Source organism: Microtus pennsylvanicus, chromosome 22, assembly GCF_037038515.1.
Source record: "Microtus pennsylvanicus isolate mMicPen1 chromosome 22, mMicPen1.hap1, whole genome shotgun sequence".
In the NCBI taxonomy this organism is placed as follows: Eukaryota; Metazoa; Chordata; class Mammalia; order Rodentia; family Cricetidae; genus Microtus; species Microtus pennsylvanicus.
The window spans coordinates 11,601,471-11,625,461 of NC_134600.1; the positions used below are offsets into that span (position 1 = coordinate 11,601,471).

Here is a 23,991-nt window from a genome sequence, read left to right on the forward strand (position 1 = left end):
TTTTTGTTTTATTTATAGTTAAATATAAATTGACCACAGGATTATTTTCATTGATTTTTATATATATGCTAACTAATGTGATTAAATTTGTTGAATAGCTTTTGAGTTGTGCTTTTCTCTATTAGTTGGCATCTCATGGCCTTTTGAACGTTTTCACTTGTCACTCCCCAGTTTGTAGAGGTCATGTACAGTGAGCTCCTGTGTTGCCTGCTAGTGGCACTTTGTTGCAGCATTTTGTCACTGTGTTTGTTATGTCAAGGCATTTTAAGAATATGAAGAATGTTTTTTCTGACAATGGATGAGATTTAATATACAGCCAGTTGACTCTCAAATTATTAGTTAAAACATAGGCCTTTAATAATAGTTTTTATATATCTAATATGATGAGGTTTTCTATGTAGGAAATAATTTCTGTGAAGCGCGGGAATGAGTGGAGAAGGGGACCACAAGTGAAACAAGTGAGGATTTCTGTTGTCTTTGTTTTGGTTTTGAGACAGGGTTTCTGAGTAGTACTGACTGTCCTGGAGTTTATCATATAGACCAGGCAGGCCTCAAACTCACAGAGATCTACCTACCTTTGCTTCCGGCTGCTGGGATTAAATGCATGGGACAGCCAGATGTTCATTGGCAGTTCAACTTCGTATTTAGCACAAAGCTAACAGCTGTTTTTCATAATTAGGATGAATCAGAATAGATTCTGATACTTTAAATTGCTTGATATTCATTGCATTTTATGATTCGTAGGAATCATAAGGTCGTTATGATCCCCAGCTTCACTGTTGAAGATAGACATGAGTGGTGGAGCAGCCTGCCTGTCTACTGCAGATCCCAGCTTTCATAGAAATCAAGGTCTAGAATAACAGACAGGCTTCATCCTGGAGAAGCAGAAATTGTCAGCCAACAGAGAGCACGAGAGCCGTGATGAACCTTGAGCCATTCTCAAAGGGAAACTGCTGATGTAGCTTGGCATTTGCCATTTCATAATGCCCTTTTGTGGTTAGATGGCCTTGAGGCTGCTGATAGGTTGGTTGTTCTCCGAACATCAGAAGCTAAGGTGGCAGGTATTTTCCCACACACGCACTAAAAGGGCCTGCATCCTCAAAAGACCTTGGCTCTGCTATTTCATCCTACCATGATTTGGGAAGAGAAGAGGGTAAATGACATGTGTGTGAAGATGTCGCCCACATAAACATTCATAGACACTTCTCTAAGGCATATGCATTAGAACTGCAGTGCTGCCACTTCACTTTTGAGACAGCTACTCTTCCCCTCTCCATGGAGTGCTTGCTTGCTTATCAACTTCTCTGAAACTGTGGTACATTGCTTCCAAGAAGAATAGAGAGACCCCATCACCATCCCCAAAATACAGTCATAAGGTTAGGATTATGGGATATATTTTCCTTGCACACAAGAGGAAATAAATGTACCCCTCCATTAGTGGTAAAGTTGAGAGTCACAGCCACATTTGTCTGGTCTAAAATCTCGTACCTTTTTAACTGAATCCCATGATGGAACTAGATTCCAATTTTTTACCTTCCGGTTTATATAAGTAATTTCATTTCATCTTTCTATTAAAACCTATTTTTACAGATGGTGAGATAATTTGAGAGTGTTAGAGATCTTAGTGAAATTAGCATGATTTTATAGTGCTTTGTCCATGAGGATCCAACGAGCCATATGTAATATCTGTGCACTGTCTGTATGCTGCTGTTGTAGATGAATGACGGTCTTACTCTAATAGGAGGTCTGAGTGTGGGGTAAGTTCTGAAAGTTGCTTCTTCTCCCTGCTTCTTAATGGCACAGGTGCGATAAAGGGAGAGATGAGGCGTCAGCAGTGTTTAAGAACTGGTTAATAATGTTAGTGATTTAACCAAGTAATATATTTTCAAAGGATTTTATAAACTATAAAGCCATAGTGACATAAGTGTCCACTTAGAGTATTAAAGTATTTCTCCTATACATAAGCCTCTTTATCCACAGTGAGCCAGTAGAGTGGATGTGAGATAGTTTGATCCCACAGTGGTGTATCATTGGCATTGAGAAGTAAGTGAATGAGCAATTTGTTTTACCTACAGATTCCTGCAAGCTGGACAAATCCTTCAGGAAAATATCATATTGGCATTAAAAATGGATATGACTTCTATCCAAAGGCTCTCAAGGAAAGAATACAGGTAATGAGAAACCCACAATCAGTTGCTTGCACGTATTATATGCTTAGATTCCTACTTGAAGAAAAAGGATTTTTTTTTAATTTAAATTTTGGTCTTGTAAATGTCATGAGGTCTTAAATCTTCTAGGGACTTGGACTTTGAAAGACTGTTCAAGAGTATGTGTTTTACTTAAAGGCATTCTTAGTCTTGGGTGCATGGGCTAGTTAGTTTAAGGAAGAATAAAGCAAAACTAAACGAACTCAGGTTTTGGGATTCTTATGGGTAGATGACATAAACTGAGCTTTAGATTTTTTAAGAACTTTGTTAAAGAATAGATCTCTTGATTCTTGTTCTTGTGTCCTCTAAGAAAATCTGCCCCATTTATCTTGTTGTCTAGTCTTCTTGCTCGAGGCACACGTTGGGCTGGAAAGATCGTGCAACAGCTTAGCTTACTGTCTTTGCATCGAGCCCAGGTTCAGTTCCCAACACCCACATCAGATGACTCATGAAATTTTTGAAAAAATGGAATTTATGCCCTGGCAATGCTGGCGGTTTTGTTGAACTTGTTCATATTGGGTCTCATGGTCTGAGCTGAGGAGGACGACTGACCAGGTCTCTTCCTCAGGAGGGCACCAGATCTCATCACAGTTGGTTATGAGGATCACCATGTGGTTGCTGGGAATTGAACTCGGGACCTTTGGAAGAGCAGGCAGTTCTCTTAACCACAGATGTCTTATTACTACTTGTAACTCTAGTTCTAGGGGATCTGATGCCTTCTTCTGGCTTATGGGCATCAGCATGCACATAGTTCACGTAAATTCACGCATACACATACATGAATAAAATAAAACATGTCTGTAGTTAGAGAAAGAAGAGCTAAGTGTGGCAATTTTGCTTTAAAGAGTTGCTGTCAAGTGACAATTTCTGTGATGATGCAAATGTTTGAAGAGTTCAATGTCTGCTCTATTAAGGGAACTGCTGTGGGTTACTCTGTTGCACAGTGCCATTTCCGAACACTGCTGTGACACTGATTGCTGATGTGAGTCCAGTACTTCAGTAAACAAGGTGTAGGATTGACAGTAATGCTGATGCAGATGTGGGTGCTGTCATCTGACCACAGAATATTTTTCCTTCCAGATCCATGAGCCAACACTTACCTTAATGCACACAGTTTTGATTGAATATAAACACACAGATGCTGGGGCCTTTTTATTTGTGTATTATGTTCAGTCAGTTTTTATAAGGAACAAATTGACATGTGAATATAGATCATAAAGTTGAAGTGGACTCTTCATAGATAATCCAGTTTACTAGATTACTGAAAGGATTCTTTTATCTAGAAAACTTTCGTTAGGAGATACTTTGTGGTGAAGAATGGCTAAAGTAGGACCGATGTCAGAAGCCTGGAACCCTGTCCAACTGAAGAGGGTGGGGCATCCTGGACAGGGATGATTGAGGACGCCTGCCCTTCCCAGTGAAGCTGCAGTCTTTCCTAGTCATGACTTTGTCCTTGCCTCTCTGCATTTCCCAGCTTTGTACAGGTCCGGGGTGGGTATCTGCTACTCTAGTACTAGACAGGGTTCCTGGTGTGGCATACTACATTGTGGAGAAGGGCAGGTATAAATTGGGAAATAACTGTATGAAGATATTTTGTGTGACTTGATAAACTTGTTCTCCTAACCAACTTCATTAATTGATTTTCTTTATTACCTTCACTAGAAATGGTTTTGGTAAGCCTTTGTTTCAGAATTTTGTAATATCTGAACTGCTGGCAGGGTATAACCATATAGGTTTGTTTACGTGACTAGTTTGTCTGCCTGATTGTGAGATCAATTTTTTGCCTTTGCAGAAAGAGCGGAAAGAAAAAATCTGGGATCCTGTTCACAGAGTTGCGCTTGCAGAAGCTTGTAGGAAACAAGAAGAATTTGATATTGCCAACAATGGCTCTTCCCAAGTTGGTGCTACTCACTTTTATTTTAATGTTTCAAAGACCTATATTGGTACTCTAAAGGATTCAGTAGACTGCATTTTCATAGAGTTCCTTCCTTGACAGCTTTTTTCTCAGTGGTTAAAGTTACCAGTTCTAACATTATTATTTATGCTGTACCAATTTGCATATATATTATGAATATTTTAAAACATAGACATGAATCTTTACCAGCTACACATGGAAATTCCTCTGTGCCTCTTCCTAGCCACTCTCTGATTTGTCCTCCCCGAGACATCATCACCCTGTCCTCTAACCCTGTAGAATGACTTTCCTCTTTGAAGTCTGTGCGATGAAGCCAGCCATACAGAGCTGTTATGCACTTTCTGTTGCTGAGATTGTTAGGGTATCTGCTGTGCCCTAGGTATTACATACAGGTCATTACACTTCTGTTTATGGGTGTAATACAGTTTGTTCATTTTGCAGATTGGTACTGGCTTTGTTTTTTGAGTGTTAAGAATAGTGTCATTTTGGAGCTAAGGAAATGGCTCAGCGTTAAGAATACTTGGTGCTTTCAAGGAGGACCCAGAGTTAGTTTGTATCTCTGGTTCCAGGAGATCCAGTGCATTCTGGCCTCCACAGGCATCAGGTGGTGCAGAACTTAACATACATCCAAAGCACTCAAATGTAAAATTGAAATAAATCTTTTTGTTGAATTTTGTTTTCGAGACGGGTTCTCAGTGTAGCTTGGCTGTTCTGGAACTTGCGGTTCTGGATCTCTGAGACCAGGCTGGTTTCAAACTCACAGAGATGTGACTTGTCTCTGCCTCCTGAGTGGTGGGATTCTAGGTACAAAATAAATCCTTCAAAAAAGAAAAATATCATTTAAAACATTGTTGAGTATAGCTTTTTGTAAATCATGATAATGCCTGTTTATATTCCCACCAGAGGCATGTAAGTATACCTGTTAATTTTTTAAATTTTAATATTATTTTATGTGTGTATGAGTGTTTGCCTATACATGATGTTCTCTAAGGCCAGAAGAGGGCAGTTATGTGTCTGGAATGGAAGTTACACAGTTATGCATTGCTGTGTGGGTGAAAGTAAACCTTGGTCCACTGCAAGCGTAGCACTGCTCTTAACCATTGAGCCCTCCTGCTTCATTTTTAGTCAGTTTATAAGTGAAAATAATGTCTTTGTGGGTTTTTGTTTGCTTTTATGCTTTTAAGAAGAAAAGCTAAACTGTTTATCTATCAAAAGTCCACTTTAGGATTACAGCACTGAAAATGCAAACAGTCTCCTCAGTGCTTTCTTCTCGGTGTTACGCCGCGATTCAGAGACAAAGAGAGGCATTCCCAGATCATTCCCATAGTTTTCAAAATTATAATATTTTAAACAGTTCTAACCATCGTCATAGTATAATTTGAATAGTGACAATTCTTGTTTAAAGAATAAAATATAGTTAAGTTTAATAATTCTTATAAAGAACTACACCCTTTGGAAATATTCAGTGAAAACGTAATTTAAAATTCAGGTCTCCCAGTAATGTAACAGTTTTTCATAGAATCAGAGGTAGACACTGATTTAGGGGCTTATATTGCATTGTTTTTATTTATTATGAACATGGTATGCTAAGTGCAGCAGATTTGGACGGCCCATGCATGGTAATAAGTGCCAAAGGAAAGCTTTTATTATGTCATCCCCGGAACAAGTCACAAAGAAGTGTTTCTCCCTTTTTATTCTTTTATTATGAATATATACATTTTCTTAATCAAAAGTGGATTTCTGGACTGAGGTAGAGCACTTGCCGTACATACTCAAGGCTCTAGACTCAGTCTCCAACACTGCAAAAGCATTGTTTTCTTACTATGTTTTTCCGAAGTCAAGTGGTTTTTTTTTTTCTATTTGTTCAACACTGTCTTTGATCATACATATGTTAATAACTCTCATATACACAAAAATATTCTAATATTAATCTGTTTTCTGATTAATAGGGCAATAAGCTAATCAAGGAAGAGCTGCAAAGTCAAGTGGAATTACTTAATTCTTTTGAGAAAAAGTATAGTGATCCAGGTCCTGTGTATGACTGTTTGGTGTGGCATGATGGTGAGACCTGGAGGTAATCTCAAGTATTTTGTGGATCTTCTTCATTAAAAATGTTTTTATCTACCTAAAAATTGTGAACCCTCAAAGCTGCAAAAAGTTGTGGTTTATATAATCATATCACTTAGCAACATTGTGTGAGAGACAAATCAGCTGTTGGTATCTGTGGGCAAGCCTTTTGAACTTAGTATTTTTTACATTAAGCATTACATTTACTGTTTTTTAAATTCTTACATGACTAACCACATTTTTGGCAGGTTGATCACTGAGATATGTGGAAATGCTCCTTGTTAAAACTGGGCAGTTTGTAAAGTAACCACAAATGTAACGTATTCACTAAAAAATCAAGGATAAAAGGAAGAAAATATGGACTTGGATGTTTTAAATAGAGATAGAATAGCTAAGTTAACTTGGCAGCGCAGCACAGTAATTAAGTGTTCAGTCCTGGGTTAGGCGTAATGGTGGATATATGCAGTCTCAGAGCTTACTAGGCTAAGACAGGATTGCCACAAGTTCAAGGCCAGCATGGGCTGCTTAGTGCCTGTCAGGCCATTTGGGACCATGTAATAAAACTCTCTCAAAATGCACACACATACACAAACTTAATAACAAAGGGTTGATCTTTATATAACATTTGTGACATTTTAATTAGATAGATTTAAACAGACTAATAATGTGTTTAAAATAATTTTAACAGTAATAAAATGGGTAAGCAGCAGGTAGGAAGAGAATCATAAAATAAGGTGGATTTTGTTTTGCTAAAAAAAAAAATGTTCTCAGCTGGTGGTAGCACACGCCTTTAATCCCAAAAATCCCAAAAAGCTATGGAGAAACCCTGTCTCGAAAAAAAAAAAAAAAGTTCTCCTAAAGCTGTATGTGACTACAGTTTGAAGTTTTTTTTTTTTGTTTTTTTTTTTTTGTTTTTTTAGTTTTTCGAGACAGGGTTTCTCTGTAGCTTTGGAGCCTGTCCTGGAACTAGCTCTTGTAGACCAGGTGGCCTTGAACTTACAGAGATCCGCCTGCCTCTGCCTCCCAAGTGCTGGGATTAAAGGTGCGCACCACCACTGCCTGGCCAGTTTGAAGTTTTTAGCCATTTGGTAGCAGGAAGCTGTGGCGGCTGCTGGAGTCACAACACCAGCACTGAAATTGGCAGGGCTGTCCTTTGTGTCTGAGCCGTCCTAAACTAGTCCACACTCCAACCCAAGCTTCAGTTTTCATTTCTCACCTGCCCAGATAATTTTCTATACCATCTGTGACCATCAGTGTCCTGGTTTTAGCACTGGATTCTGGAGGTTTCTGTCATAAGCTGAACTGCTCAGTCTGAAACGAAGGAATGTAGGTTTGGAATTGAGTGGTGGGAGAAGTAAGCGGTGAGAAGATGACTGAGAAGCTGGATTGTGTGATCTCTAGAGCAAGAGTGGAAGGGTAAATTTTAATACCTGTTTCTCCTTCTCAACAGAGCCTGTGTTGATTCCAATGAAAACGGAGACTTGAGTAAATGTACTGTGTTGAGAAACTACAAAGAGGCCCAAGAATACGGCTCTTTTGGCACAGCTGAGATGTTGAATTATTCTGTTAATATTTATGATGATGGAAACCTGCTTTCCATTGTGACCAGTGGAGGTATCTGGTTTATGAGATTTACTAGTGAGAGATAGTCGTACAGTAGCTGAATGATAAATCCTTGCAGGTTAGAGTGAGGTGCTGGTGAATTCATCATAGAAATTTCTATTGAAGGACCAAGCCTAGAAACTTTGATGAGATTTGACTCTCTTATCTTTTAAAGTTATGACTGTGTAGAGATAGTTCATAAATAAAGCAAAATCTTAACATCAGAAAAGCCATTAATAAATATGAAGTGATTTTACTTGCAAATATTAACCCTTGAGGAATTCACCCATAAGTACAGACTTAAGACATATAAGTTGACTGCTCAATAGTGTACTACTAGATAATGATCCAAGAGAGATTTTAATACTTGTATTATGATACAAAATATTACATAATCAAATTAATATATACAAATGTCAAATATGAGTTTTAGTGAAAATATATCTATCATAAAACACTTGTATAAAGTGGAAGGACATGCAAATAATATTGTAGATAGGCTTGGGTGTTTTATGCTGAGGGTATAGAAACAAGAGGAAAGAGGATGCTCAGGCCTTCAGGGTGGGCTGCTGAGGAGACAGGAAGAGAATGCGGTACGGTGGGCTGTGTTGACAAAGACCGCAGATGCCAGGATTCAGAAGAAGATAATGAGGACTGAATGAAATCAGAGTATGGTAAACATAGAAAGATGTCATAAGGAAATGCATTATTTTGTGTGCTAACATTAGAAAAACTAATAACCTTTACCTTTCTCCCAAGTTAACTACTGTCTTGATTTTCATTACTACATCCCTTATTACTTTGTACCATATGGGGGTGTTTGTGTTGAGTCAGAACTGACAAAAATATTCTCAATTTCCACATGATTTTTTTTCCAATTATATAAATGGAATTAGCCTAGTTTTTATATGAGACTTTAATTCAGTCTTATTGTAAGCTTCATTTTGATTCATATTCACATTAATTTATGTCAATTCTGTGGATTGATATGTTAAATATCCATTTACTTTTAGTGAACCCTAAGCTATTTGGAATTTTGAATTATATAAGTAATGTAGGCATGAACATTTTTCTGAATGCCTTGGTGAACATGTTTGCACATGTCTGTTGGGTACTGGGGCAAAAGCAAGACTACTAAGTCCAGAAGAATCCCTGTGTTCAAATTTCTCAAACAAGTATATTCTAAACTATTGTCAGCCTTCAATATCTTAGTTATGTTTAAAGATATGGAGAGATACTTCATTGTGGCAATAAGGTAACTCCAAGATGACCAATGAAGTGAAACATGTTTTCATATTTGTATGTCTTATGGACATCCTTTTTGTGGAATGTTTTTTCAAATTTTGCTTGGTGGACAGGTATTTCTACTCCTTTTTCTACTTTCTTTGTTGGGTTTGCAAGATTTTTTAAAAATATACTTTGGATACAGGTTACTTGTGGGTTCTATGTATTGCAAATATTGGCTGTCCTCTATGGCTTACATTTTTTACTTACTATAAACAAGGTAAGATCCAGTGTAGAGAAGCAAATATATGTAATTTAAGTTGATTTTGTGTGAATGGTAGGAATATATTTGAGATAATATTAGATATGTGATCAGGTTGTGTTTTTGTTAAATTATTTTTGTCATAATATACATGTTGAAATGGTTACGATTTTAGTATGTGATTTTTTTCATCTTATGCACACACACTCTATTTCTGTCCATAGGAGCTCATGGAACCCACGTAGCAAGTATCGCCGCTGGGCATTTTCCAGAGGAGCCTGAACGGAATGGAGTTGCTCCTGGTGCTCAAATTCTGTCCATTAAGATTGGTGATACAAGGCTAAGCACCATGGAAACAGGCACAGGCCTCATCAGAGCTGTGAGTGTCTGGAAGTTCTTGATATAGGTTAATAATTTAGGGACTTAGAAACCTATATAATGGGAATGGAGAGATGGCTCAGAAGTTAAGAGCACTGGCTGCTCTTCCAGAGGTCCTGAGTTCAATTCCCAGCAACCACATAGTAGCTCACAACCATCTGTAATGAGCTCTGGTTCCCTCTTCTGGCCTACAGGTATACATGCAGGTAGAATATTGCATACACAGTAAATAAATAAATAAATAAATAAATAAATAAATAAGAAGCCTACATAATGTTTATAAAATACTCTTGGTTTATCCGGAGTATATTTATAAACAGAATTTGGTGTACAGAACAGTGTTTATAGAAACAAACCAATGCTGATTAATTCAGTTTAAAGTTAAAAATTACCATGAAGAACTTTCTTGGCTTAAGAAACCTTTTGTAGAAAAAATATTTTATACTCTTTGTTGTAAATCTCTTAGCAAACTTTTCAAGATAGGTTTTAAAAAATACTTGTCTTGCTCCAATATTCTAAAAGGAATAAATTAAACCCTTTGTAAATTTAATATTCTGTATATTCACTTTGTCATGCAACTTACGTGCCTTTAAATCTATTCAGAATCAATGCCTCTCCCATTTCCTTTTATGATTCCTGCAGTCCAAAGAGAATAGTTTCACTTTTAATTGATGCTTTATTAACTTTTTTCTCTTGTTACCTATGACTTTAATTACAGTATGCCTAGAAATACCTCATAAATTTGGATGCAATTAGTTTAAACACTGTGGGATTATAAACCTTATTTACTGGGTAATCTGTTTCTACAAATGACTTCCTAAACTAGATTCTTAATTTTTTAATAGATGATAGAAGTAATAAATCATAAGTGTGATCTTGTTAACTACAGCTATGGAGAAGCAACTCATTGGCCAAATTCTGGGTAAGTCTTCTTTGTCAGATCTCGTATCATAGAACCTACTAATTAAGAGCATCAGCAGTTTAAGCAAGGGAATTGCAATTACAGTAAACTATACCTATGACGGACAAGTAATTGTGTTTTGTAAGTCAGACTCTCGCTCCCATGTCACGTCTTTAATGCCAGGTCCAATCACTGCCCCTTGCCAAACCATTCCTAGCATGGGTAGCTAGGGTTGCTCCTCTGTATGGTGCTTCTGACACTCCCAACCTGCCTAACTCTCTGGCATTGGTCCATGCTTCCACATTTTCCTTTCCAGCCACTTTGGATTTATTGGGCCATCCATCACCAAAATAGCTCATTCACAGATGTTCTGGGACTTGTCAGGGGTGCTTACCTGGCAGGGGCCCGGATGTGCACAGACCTTGCTGCTCCTTAACCACCAAGCTTGCTGTTGTTACACATACTGGCTCCAGTTGCTAAGCTTCCCTGTCTCCTCCGTCCATGCTACTTTCTCTCCTGCACCCCCTTCTTTCTTGTAATGATGTGACAAAACTTTTCCTCGGGAGATGAAATACATACGTCTACTCACCTGGTAGGAATCCCACAACAGACCGAAGTACGGACACCACCAAAGTCCAGCTTGGTGACCTGTTGAATGAGAGGCCATTTGTTTCCTGGCTGCTCAGGCCCGAAATAACCACTCAGAAACTGTATTAATTAAAACACTGCTTGGCCCATTAGCTCTAGCTTCTTATTGGTTAACACTTATATCTTAATTTAACCCATTTCTAGTCATCTGTGTATCTCCACATGGCTGTGGCTTTCTGGGTAAAATTCCGTCCAGCTCTGGCAGGGCTACATGGCTTTTCCTTGACTCTGCCCTTCTTTCTCTTCAGCATTCAATTTAGTTTCCCTTGCCTACAAAGTTCTGCCCAGCTATACGTCTAAAGCAGTTCCTTTATTTATTAATGGTAATCACAGCATACAGAGGGGAATCCCACATTAGTGACCCAGTGAGTTTTATTGGGGTTACTGAGAGGACTGTGGGTGAGAGGTTACTTGTAGAAGTGACTCAAAGACAGCTGCATCATCAAGGCCTACTCCAGCGTGGGTGACCTCTCACAAAGTGGGGTGTTGACGTAGGCCACTTGTTCATTCCCAGCAGCTCAGATCTGAAATAATCACATGAAACTATATTATTTAAATCACTACTTGGCCAGTCGCTTAAGTGTATTGCTTGCTAGCTCTTAAATGTTCGGTTAACCCATTTCTATTAATCTGTGTATGGCCATGTGGCTGTGGCTTACCAGCAAGGTTCTGGCGCATCTGTCCCTGGCATGGCTGCATGGCTTCTCTGACTCCGCCTATTCTCTCTCTATATATATCTCTTCCAGACTGGTTATATTCTGTTAAGCCATTGGCCAAAAGCAGATTCCTTATTCACTAACCAATAAAAGCAGCACACATATAGAAGGACTTCCCACACCAGCAGGGAACCTAGAGCACACTGCACAGCCTGTTTGCAGCTCAGCAGGTTGGAGCCTGTCCTTTCCAGGTGACTCAGCTGGTCTAAACCTCTTCCAGGCAGCTCAGCTGGTTTCTGCTTCTTGCAGGCAGCTGGTAGTCTCAGAGACTTCTTTGCAACTTAGCTTTTGTGAGAGTCTTGATTGCAGCTTAGCTTCTCTCCTCTAAGATGGGCTCTCAGCTTTATTGCTCACTCTGGCAGGGAGGGGCCTTGTGAATCTATTTAGTTTCAGGGACTTGCTGAACCAGTGTTGAGTTGTTTACTTTCCTGCTTAAGGAGCTTCCCTGCAGGATGAAATATTTCAGTCTCAGAGGAAACTGTTACACAACATCTGTCATCCCTGTCATTTCCTCTATTGCAGTACCGTGTTGGCCTTAACCTGTTTACCTTAGCTCCTTCCCTTTATATTAATATATAGCTGAAATATTTAGAGCATTTCCTTAGTGATCAACATTTACATCACTCCCATCACCAAAGTATTAATATATGCCAGTTATCTGGTACCTGATTATTTAGGGTCCCTTCAAAAGGGAAGCTGTAACAATCTAGAGGCTATACTGTTACCTGATGGCTCATTTCTTCCAGGTAATTGGATTTCTTATGAAATATTGTTTTATTGCCTTTTTAATATGTTCCCTGTCAGTTTTAGCCATTTCTTTCTAAGGTGCAGTCTTGCTCCTTCTGTCATCTCATTATCTTTTTCATTACTTTTCTCCTTTGTCAGTAACCCATTAAATTCTCTCTCCCTCCCCCCTTCGTGTGTGTGTGTGTGTGTGTGTGTGTGTGTGTGTGTGTGTGTGTGTTCCACTTGTGTCACAGTGTCCATGGAGTTGAGAAGAGGGCAGTAGAACCCTGGAGCTGGAGTCACAGTCAGTCTGAGCACAATGATGAGTGTTTTGTTAGCTGAACTTGAATCTCCTGTTATATGTCACACATTGGATTTTTCAGGACCCTTTCGAGCTAGACCTTCTTTAACTTCCATTTTCTTCATCTCAGGAAAACATTCTTCTTGTTTGCTATCAATCTCTGACTAGATTTCTTTGACTTTCAATTTCTTAGGTTTTTCTTCTAGTCCCTCCCCCCATTTAACTTTTCACTAGAAATACTAAGTGGCTTTTTTAGTCAAATAATCCCAGGTCAGAATACATGTAGGAGTCACTTTGGTATTTTGTTTGCTTTTATTTTTCTCTCAACACTACTACTTCACAGACCCTCTTGATATTGTGGATTTTGGTGTCCTCCCTCCCCGTATTTGGTTTTGTTTGCTTACTCTCTTATTTTTCTTGAGATAGTGTTCCATTATGTAGCCTTGGGTGTCTAGCCTAGGAGTCTCTTTGTAGACCAGGTATGGCCTTCAGTTCACAAAACTACTCCTCTGCCTGCCTCTCGAGGGTTGCAATTAAAGCTGCGTGCCACCAACCAGGCTTTTCCTTAAGTTTTTCTTTTATTTAATATAACCTGCAAATTCACTGAAACTCAACTAGGGTATATCACTTGGAATGGCATTGTGTCTTACTAAAAGCCTACCTGCTAATGTGTGTGTAATCATTTAACTGAGTGAATCTGATACCTCATTTAAAGCTACTGTCAGTTACACAGTTTGGAATCATTATAATTTGTTTTGTTATAAATTAAATGTGGAATAGATGTATTTACTCAAAGGAATTCTTTGTTTTTTTTAGGAGAATCTGTGAAGTAATTAATGAAGCAGTCTGGAAACATAATACAATTTATGTTTCGAGTGCTGGAAATAATGGTCCATGTCTTTCTACAGTGGGTTGTCCAGGTGGAACTACGTCCAGTGTGATAGGTTAGTAAGCTTTACCATTTCAGAAAAAATGTTTGTTTAAATACAAGCAGAACAGGAGATTGAAGGAGGAAATCACAGGTCTGATGTCAGCCCATGATACTAGAGACCCCGTCCCCAGAAATACATAAATTAAACTATAAGTCACAGTCACAGTGTAATCAAGTATTGTATTCTACATATGAAACACTGGAGGCCTTGTTAATATGTACCCTGTCACAGGTATGGTCAGTCATTTTACACTGTGACAGGACGTTTTCTTCTATAAAGTCAGGTTGCCTTCATAATGTTTTGAGTAAACTTAAAATGGACTGTAAGTGTCGTGTGGAATGTGGGTGAGACATAGACCCTAAATGTGTTCTTAGGAAAGTCTGAGGAACTGTGTTATTTAGGGATTTAGGAGAAGTACTGTAATAGAAACACATGCACACTTTTAGGCAGTTTTTTTTAGGGCACATAATAATAATGGAAGTTTTTTTTATCTGTATAAAAGTAGTGTCCTGGGTACTTAGTTTATAATATAAACTTAATTTGTTTCTTTATTGAATGTTCTTCCCTTTCCATCTGAGGGGGGTGGTGGAGAGAGAGAGAATAGATAGTAAGCAGTTTTCTCACATGCATAATGATAATACTGGTAAAAAATTAGTATACATGTAAAAAAAAGTCTTCCCGTTTGTTAATGGTGAATCTATCCTATAGGTGTTGGGGCTTATGTTTCTCCTGATATGATGGTTGCAGAGTATTCGCTGAGAGAGAAATTACCTGCGAATCAGTACACGTGGTCTTCTCGAGGCCCAAGGTAAGTACAAGTAGTTCTTGGAAGTAATACATGTATTTGATTAAACTTTATAAAGTGGGAGAAGAGGAGGTTGTAGATAATAAATAGTAATAGCCCTTTTTTTCAGCAAGTTTGATGTTTAAACTTTGGTGAAACGTGCTGTACTTTTGTAAAGAATCACAGTAACAGATCTTATATTCATTTTGAAGTTATAATCTGATACCATCTATCTTTTAGGCTGGGTCTTCCATATCAGTTAATCAAGTCAGTCCTCTACGTACATGCCCTCAGGGCAACCCATACTAGACCACTCCTCATTAAGACGCCAGGCAACAAAACCAACCACAGAAAATAGTTTTCCAAATTGTTGATGATTCATTAAACTTAATTTTAGAATAGCAGTTTAAACATTTAGAAGTGCTTTATTATTAACTGCTGTACAAGGATAGTGGGAAATTAGCTTAACAAAAAAAGTTACATTTTAACTTTTTGTAGTTAGGTTCTTCCATTTGTTAAAGACCTAGTGCTTATTGTGATTGTCGGTTGGTACTGCAGATGTTATAAACAAGAATGTGGAAATTATCCCCAGATCTTCACATCCATTATCTAATTGATGGGTGACATTTTGAAGATTGTACTTTTATTCTTGAGAGGATCTGATCAGACACTGTTGTCTGTCTCTCGGTAATGTAACATTAATGTTTTTACACATTAATTGACACTTAGTCTAGTCATATTTCAGATAGGCTCTGAAAGTGCTGCCCCCAACTCGTCTCACCAGTTAAGATAGGTACACTGTGTCTGCTTTCTGTGGAACAGAAATCAAATCACCCTATAATTCTTAGCCAGGAGTTAAAAAAAAATCACTCATTTAGGGGAAGAATCATAGTAGGAGATCCAACAACCACTGTGCAGTTGTACCAAAGAGTTCTACAATAGCCTGGAATGGAATATAACAAAGGTATATTTATCTGGGGATAAACTCACAGGGTAGCAATCTGCAGACCTCTGCGTGCACTGGGAACTGGAACCAAATCCAGCAGCAGAGCCAGTCACGCATTTTGTCCGCTCTTATAGTACCTGAGATGATGTCCAAAGTGGTTCAATTTCGTAAAGGCTATTGGCTGAAGGATTTCCCACAACACCTCCCCTTTTTGTCTAAATAAGAGAGTTCTAGCCTAATTTAAAAAAAACTATATACAGTAAGATCAAATATCAAGTATTGTTTTTGGAAAAGATGAGGCAAAACATACATAAAATTTAGAATTACAACTAGCATGAACAACATCAAATAGGAAAGATATGCTAAATGTTTCAATAATTATCCTATTCTAAGAAGTCTTATATTAAAAATGGCTTGGCTAAGTCATGAGAGGAAAGTAACTATGACTCTCTAGTCTTCAACCCCATTAAAGACATGAGAAGGGAAATAATATAACCTGAGTAAATAGGAAGTGCAATCGGGCAACTTCTAAAAGGTGCAAGAAATGACAGAGATAACCTGTGCAATTACCCACAGTCATTTGCAGTGTCGGGGAAACCACCTTTGGCTAAGGTCGAGAGTATCTGACAGACCATTTTCAGAGGCAGGAACATTTGAAAACCTGTCTGACCCTGTCTGGCAAGCTTTGGCAGTCTTTTTGCTTGTATCCTGCTTGTCCAGCTTGGACACCATGCATTTGTCAGTAGTCAAGGCAGGGGCAGTGCTTTGCCTAAAGGCAGTTTTACCAAGAAGAAAAGAAGCTCCAAAAGAATCTATCTCTGGTGCCCAATAGATCAGTGCTGCCAGGAGCAGCTATCATCACAATGGCATCATACCAGCCAGGTGGAATCATTGTTGTGGTTCTCCATCTTCTTCCTGGAGACTTCAAAGATTACTGTACGAAAATTTATTGTTCATTGTGGAAAAGTTAAACATTATTCATATAGACATATTCAATGAAAGGTACCATAAAGACAAAATAGGTATATCTTTATTTGAGACAGGGCATAGAGCTGTGCTCGGTGTTACTGTGGTCTTACAGCTAGTAGGATAAGTGGTCAGAAGTGTTTACGAACACACTGGAGTTAAATCTCCAGGCCCCACATTTGGGAGAGAGCGTCATCCAGTATGTTGTCCTCCAACCTACACAGGCATGCCATGACACCAGCATGCCTCCTGTATCCTCTCTCTCTCCCTCTCTTATTCCCTCTCTCCTCTCTCTCATCTTTCTTTTCTCTCTTTCTCCCTGTCCCTCCCTTTCTTTCTTTGACACACACACACACACAGTTTGATTTTAAAATTCTTTAATGTGGCTCTTAGAAAATTTTAAATTACATATAAGGCTTATGTTATGTTTCTGTTGGACAAGGTGATAGAGGTAAAAGAAATACCCTCATCAAGGAGTTAGAGCACTCAAATAGCTGGCACATTTGACTTTCTCACATAAACAGATACGTACACACAGAAATTTCACTTAAAGGAAAAAGTGTGTAGTGAGAAATGAGCTGTGTTTGGTCATTTTCCTCCCACTGCTACCCCATAATAATATCTGTCTTTTCTTTCTTTCTTTTTCCTTTTTGGAATGACTGCAAATATCGTATCATTTTGGACTGCAATTATGACTTTAAATATTGTGCATATCCAGCTATCCTCACTCTACATAAACCTCTCTGCTTTCTTTTTAGTGCTGATGGGGCCCTTGGTGTGAGTATCAGTGCACCAGGAGGTGCCATTGCTTCTGTGCCTAACTGGACATTAAGGGGGACTCAGCTAATGAACGGGACATCAATGTCTTCCCCCAATGCCTGTGGGGGCATTGCCCTGGTACTTTCAGGTAAGAGAATTATTTACTACTCTCTTCTTAATTGTATACTATGTTTTCTGCAGTTCTTTGGTGAGAGTATGGATAGAATTTTTGATGTCCAGGACACAAAATAAGGTGTAAGGAAGAAAATGGTACAAGGAATAATAGTCATGCAGAAAATACAATATATCGACTGTGATCGATGATTATCAAATAAGAGTTTAGTTCTGGGGCTAAATCTGTCCATAGAATATCAAAAGTGACTTTGCTGATACGGAGCTAATTGCAAAAGGTAGACTGTAAACAAATTCAAAATGTTTATTCGACTCTATCAGCTGAAGAATGTTATTCAGTATTAAATGGGGCATCACCAAGCCACTGCCTCAAAGTGTCCCTCTTTTCAAGTCTTACCTTCCACCCGCCTCTGTCTCTTATAACTCCCTCCTCTCCCTGATACGGAAAGCCGCACTGGGGAGAAATCGTCTGCCTCCATGCCCCAGTCAGTGCTACATCACCTGCCAGCGTGAGTCAGACTTAGGACAGATCCTGGTCTCTACTCATTTCTCATCCTTCAAACTCACCAGATATTTCAAGACTGCATGTCTTCTCTCTGAATATTCAGCTCTCTCTACCTGCAAATCCTATATACCATGGTTTGGATCTGAAAACTCATGTGTTCTACAAGACTTACCTCCCGTTCTTCTGGATTCTCATGGACAATTATAGCTTCCTTAGTTTGCATCATAGACTGTTTGTTTTGTTTGCATATTGCAATATTTTATGGATAACATATTTGATGAGTTCTGAGAGGACAAACATAGTATATAGTATTTCTCCTTTAACAATGAGTAATAGGGGGCTGGAGAGATGGCTCAGTGGTTAAGAGCATTGCCTGTTCTTCCAAAGGTCCTGAGTTCAATTCCCAGCAACCACATGGTGGCTCACAACCATCTGTAAAGAGGTCTGACACCCTCTTCTGGCCTTCAGGCATACAGACAGAATATTGTATACATAATAAATAAATAAATATTTAAAAAAAACAATGAGTAATAGGCTGGCAGATTGTTGACCATAGCCTTCTATGTTCAAAATCTGACTATACACTGTAATCGTCTGGTACCTAGTCATTAAAGATTCTGAGCTATAGTGAGACCTGTTTGGTGTTTTTGATGTGGTTTGCTTAAGTTCCACTGCTAATCATAAAGTATAATCTGGTTGAAAACTTCTTTCCCAACCATAGTGCTGAATGTACAGTATTTTAAAGAAAGTGCCGTTGAATGCATCTAACATTTCTGCTTGGTGCATTCATGCCATCTCTACATAGCCTGCATTGACATGACTGCAGAGTGGCATGCAACGAATTTTTCTCTAAGTGTTTGTGTGACACAAGCAATTTAAATCAACTGTTTTGTTAATTTTCAAGAAAACATTCAGAAGTGAATGTTAAAAAAAGATTTAGCAGAAGAGGGTACATGTTATCTCGGTGAAGGGGGGTTTCAACTAGTGAGTTCATTAACATTAATTTCTTAGTTTTGTTTTTTAATTTTAGGTCTGAAAGCAAATAATGTTGACTATACTGTTCACTCAGTCAGAAGAGCTCTAGAAAATACTGCAGTAAAAGCTGAAAATATAGAAGTATTTGCCCAAGGACATGGAATTATTCAGGTATTGTTGTCTGTGTAAAAAGTAACGATAAACCATCAAGATTGCTCTACGGTGCTAATTTAGCCTGTCTAAACTATGGAGCTGGCCATTGTAGAACTATCAGACAGAGGGCACAAAGAGACTTAGTAGGCAAGAGAGAGTAGCTGCACTGAAATAAAGAAACATGAGGGCATGTAGAGATTGGTCAGCAGAAGTTAGTGAGTGGCCTTGGATCACGTGAGAACAACTGTAAATGCAGACTACAGTGGAAAGTCGTCAAGTCGTGATTAGAATGGTATTTTTTTTAAAAGCATCTTAGCTGTGGAGATTAGTTTAGAGAACTGAATATAGAAATTAGCTTTGTTGCTGATTAAATTGATTCTTAATTTGTAATAAAATATTTTTCTTTGACCATTCTTTTTTAGGTTGACAAAGCCTATGACTACCTCATTCAGAATACGTCATTTGCTAACAGATTAGGTTTTACAGTTACAGTTGGAAATAACCGTGGCATCTACCTCCGAGATCCTGTTCAGGTGGCTGCTCCTTCAGATCATGGTGTTGGCATTGAGCCTGTATTTCCAGAGAACACAGGTAAGTTGTAGGCTAGCAGTAAGCAGAAGCATTCATATTTGTGACTGGGGTAGCAGGGACACTGCAGCTCTACGGTGTATAGTTAAAGCTGCCATCGCATGCATGGCAGCTTATTTTACTCTTCTCTGTGTGCAGCAATATGAAACACCCACTAATCTCCTGTTTTAAGGGTTAGCAGTGTTGGATGAAAACGCATATGAATCGCGGAAGGATACTAAAATATAAGGAAGACGCTGTACTTTTATTTAAGTTGTAATTTGGATGTCATGTCTAATGCATTGTCCAGCTTACCAAACTAAATTGCTAAACTTTCTTGGTAGAACATAGAACTTTTAAAATGGTTCCCAGGAACAGGGGGAAATGTTTATTTTATTTTATTTTATTTTTTATTCCAGAAAACTCTGAGAAAATATCCCTCCAGCTTCATTTAGCTCTAACTTCAAATTCGTCTTGGGTCCAGTGCCCTAGCCATCTGGAGCTCATGAACCAGTGTCGGCACATAAACATACGTGTGGACCCCAGGGGGTTAAGAGAAGGCTTGCATTATACAGAGGTATATTGTCATCTTTTCTTTGTCCATTTAAGGAGTTAATGTTGCATCCTTCTGTGAAGAAGGCTGGGGAAGACATAGATAGCAAAGCCTTTTTGACCAGGCCTCTCTACTTTGTTAAGCATAGCTAAACCTGTACTGTAGTTAGCTTTACTGTTTAGACAAAAACATTTTTAAACATGGCATTTGTAAGTAAATCATAACATCTTTCTGCTTCCAAAGTATTTATAATAGTAGTTTTGTTTTGTAGTAGATAGTAATTAAAATGCATTTTTTTTAAAAAAAAATTGATGCCGTATTGCCCATTAATTTCAGTCATGGTTTGCTTATGTATTTGGACTTTGTGTTATATTTTAAGATTAGATTATTCTATGCTTGCATTATACCTTTTACTTACTTTTTTGCAACTTTGTTCATGGATGCTGAAACTTTGTGTTCTTTCTTCAAGGTATGTGGCTATGACATAGCATCCCCTAATGCAGGTCCTCTATTCAGAGTTCCAATCACTGCAGTTATAGCAGCAAAGTAAGTAAATGTTTAACTTACTGTTACATTTACATTGTTAGTGCCCATATGTGATACAGTGTAGACTTTTGGAGGATTATTAGCCCAGAAGCTAATACTAGAAAGATTATAAGACAGAAGCAGGTAACTGGGTTGTGCTCCTTTCTAGATGGCATGTAGTTAGCTATGCTGTTTGTATTAATTATGAGTAGTTGAGAGCCTTGGCATCTGCCCACACTTCACTGAAATGTTTTTATCCAGACGGTGTAACAGTGACTCCATGTTGCCCAGCTGAGTCTGCCTTCATTTCGCCTGTTGTTTTATTACTCAGTAGTGATTCTTCATTTTCTTCCACTCCATGTGGCTTTACTGTCCTGTGTCTGATTAGGCTCTTCTGATTTTTCTAGTTGCTTTCTATATAATGAGTCTTTCTTTGTTCTACCAGCAAGCTCTCAAATAATGACATGGAGACTTGTAATTAATTATGAAAAAGCTTGGTCTTACCTTAGGCTTGTTCCTAACTAATTCTTATAACTTAAATTAACCCATTTATATATTAATCTACTTTCTGTCATGTGGCATTACTTCTCTTCCATCTTACACCTTCTGTTTCCTATCCTCATGTCTCCTGTGCACGCAGGTTCTCCTCTTCCTTCTCTCCCTGGAAATCCTGCCTATACTCCCTGCGTAGCTATTGGCTGTTCAGCTTTTTATCACACCAATCACAGCAAATACAACTTAATACAGTGTGCAAGTATCCCACAACAATCTTTTGTTTCCAGAATTATTCTTTTATCCTTCTTGGAATCATGGAATTCAGCTTGATAATGTTCCTTCATGCTTCAAACACTGCAAGGGCACCCACTCCTTAAGGATTTAAGGATCAGGTTTAGGTTCCTTAAAAAGCCCACAATATACACAACTTACAATTATAGTCCCAGACAGCTTCCTGTCACTGACTCTACCAAATTGCACATTTTTAGCCAGCTCCCTGACGTGGTTTCCTCCGTTTTTATGCATTTGTACTATTGGTTCCTTTGCCTCATTTTCCTGTCTGTTAAATAAGCAGACTTGTGTCTGGGTATCCTAGATGAAGGGAGTTCTTTCTCTGTGCTCATTAACTCCTGGACAGTCTTTGGCTGATGTGTTCCAAGGTTTTAAAATTTAATTTACATTGTTTGATTGTGAGTCCTCTGGATATAAACTGTTTTACACATTCTAAATTTAGTACTGTTTGGGGTTGTTTGAGTCAATCATGGAATAGGCCTCAGCCAGTGAGGTCTATAGCATAAAATTGAAGAGATTAAATTTAAAACATGGGAAAACTGTATCTTAGTTAAATTCTCAATTATATATTTCGTATACGTTCAGTGGGACTTTAGAAAAGACTTTCAATAATATGTAGTTGAGGAAGTTTCCCCAGGTTCACTTTTAGGCTCTAAATCCTTTTCTATTTTCCCCTAACAATTCCTTTCTGAAGCTTGCTGTATTAAATGGTTTTTCTCTCCCCATCAGTTTTTATAGATCAGAGGGTCATGTTTTATTCATTGACATAATTCTAGCTACACATCACAGTGCCTCATACATAGTAGGTACTCATTTCTTCTTGGTAAAATTGAGGACAATGTGACTGCAGATGTATTCTATTTCTAGTATATATAGTTACACATTTGATGCTTAGGTTTCTTTGATTTCTTATGAAAATAGTTTGTCTTTGGAGCATTTTGAAACATAAGCAGGGGCTTAGTTTACTATATGTTTCACCTGTACATCTGTGAGACTATTACTGACACAAATATAATTTGATTTTAATATTTAGAAATCACTAACTGAGTATTAGGTAATGACAAAATCCTGTGAGTTTTGTAAACTTCCTTTAAAAAAACAGGTGAGAGCCTAAGCATTTTACTGTTTTGTTGAAGGTATAAAAGTAGATTAGTAGACTCATCTGCGTGATGCTGCTGTGTTACATGATGAAGTAGTATTGTGCTTACTGTTTATCACCAACTTATTGCAAGCTCAATCCAGGTTTTACTTCTAGCGAACTGTACTCTTGCATATGTTAGGAACATCTAGAGTGCCAATGACTTTATTGTTTACACGTAGCTTTACTGTTAGAGTATCGTGTTTAATATATATATATTTTTTTAATTTTCAGAGTAAACGAGTCATCACATTATGATCTAGCCTTTACAGATGTACATTTTAAACCTGGCCAGATTCGAAGACATTTTGTTGAGGTTCCTGAGGGTGCAACCTGGGCTGGTAAGTAAAATGTGACTGTACCTTTTATTTTGTTAATGTATTTGAGAATTTGCACACTGGTAATAATGCACTATTGCTGTGTTGATTTCCTTGTAAAGGTTCTCAGGAGTTACTCCCAACCGTTACCTTTTTGTATTCCGTGTCTACGCTAGGCCCTTAGAGGAAGACTGTTTGCCTTTTCTCCTATAGAATACCTTGTCTAAACTGTGACTGACTTATTGAGAAAGCATTAGCGTGAAATATCTTTACTGATACTATCTATAAGAATAGATGTCTAGAGAGTGCTTCCTCTATGTTAGGTCAGCCTTTGTACTCTTAAGAGTTTGGTGCACTCAGTGACAGGAAGCTATTTGGGGCTGTTACTGTGAGTTGTCATTGTGGGCTATTTTAAGACCAGGTTGTGGCATGGCTTAGTACTGCAGTATTTACATAAGGCCCCTTGGGGTTGTATAGCTCAATGCTTAATAAAATTCAGTAATGGTACAAAAGAATAAAAAACCTTACCCACAGAAATTACTCTTGTTTTTTGCCCAGCCTTTGCAGTTTACTGAGTCTGTTTTCTTTAATTAAAAAGAAGAAAAAAACCTTGTTTAGTGATAAATCAGTAAATATAATTCCCTTAGGATTTATTTAGTTGGTATTGAAAACATTCCAGGGTTGGGTGGAGGTTATTATTATAAAACATTATTGAATGATATAGAATGAGCATGTTTCCACATCATTTCACAGTGTTAGATTACAAATGTTCTGGTGGTTTCTATTTCAGATCGTTCAAAATATTGTCAGAATGCCATATATGTACTCAGAGCAATGGATTGATTTCCCCTTGGTGCCCCCTTGTCTGTAAGAAATAAAATGAACCAATCCTTGCTTCAGTACCCTGGATCAGAAGAAGTGTTCTTTAAATAATCTTCCTCCTGATTTTGGCTTACCTCTAGCCTTGCAGTACAGTAAAGCTAAGCAGTTGTGGTTCTGATGATGA

The 23,991-nt window shown here is 38.1% G+C and overlaps 1 protein-coding gene across 4 annotated transcripts in view; it reads left to right on the forward strand.

Annotated features, from left to right (window-relative positions):
- Tpp2 (tripeptidyl peptidase 2) overlaps nucleotides 1-23,991 on the forward strand; it is a 64,477-nt gene that overhangs the window by 14,039 nt on the left and 26,447 nt on the right. For all 4 annotated transcript variants that reach the window (XR_012908856.1, XM_075956357.1, XM_075956359.1 and 1 more), the window contains exons 3-16: nucleotides 2,076-2,171; nucleotides 4,000-4,104; nucleotides 6,072-6,196; nucleotides 7,640-7,803; nucleotides 9,502-9,656; nucleotides 10,501-10,577; nucleotides 13,764-13,891; nucleotides 14,588-14,687; nucleotides 17,334-17,482; nucleotides 19,002-19,117; nucleotides 19,522-19,690; nucleotides 20,086-20,243; nucleotides 20,689-20,765; nucleotides 22,903-23,009. Coding sequence is in view for 3 of the 4 variants with exons in the window: in XM_075956357.1 (XP_075812472.1) it covers nucleotides 2,076-2,171; nucleotides 4,000-4,104; nucleotides 6,072-6,196; nucleotides 7,640-7,803; nucleotides 9,502-9,656; nucleotides 10,501-10,577; nucleotides 13,764-13,891; nucleotides 14,588-14,687; nucleotides 17,334-17,482; nucleotides 19,002-19,117; nucleotides 19,522-19,690; nucleotides 20,086-20,243; nucleotides 20,689-20,765; nucleotides 22,903-23,009 (1,726 nt within the window). In the remaining variant the exon portion in view is untranslated. The remainder of the gene's footprint in view (nucleotides 1-2,075; nucleotides 2,172-3,999; nucleotides 4,105-6,071; nucleotides 6,197-7,639; nucleotides 7,804-9,501; nucleotides 9,657-10,500; nucleotides 10,578-13,763; nucleotides 13,892-14,587; nucleotides 14,688-17,333; nucleotides 17,483-19,001; nucleotides 19,118-19,521; nucleotides 19,691-20,085; nucleotides 20,244-20,688; nucleotides 20,766-22,902; nucleotides 23,010-23,991) is intronic.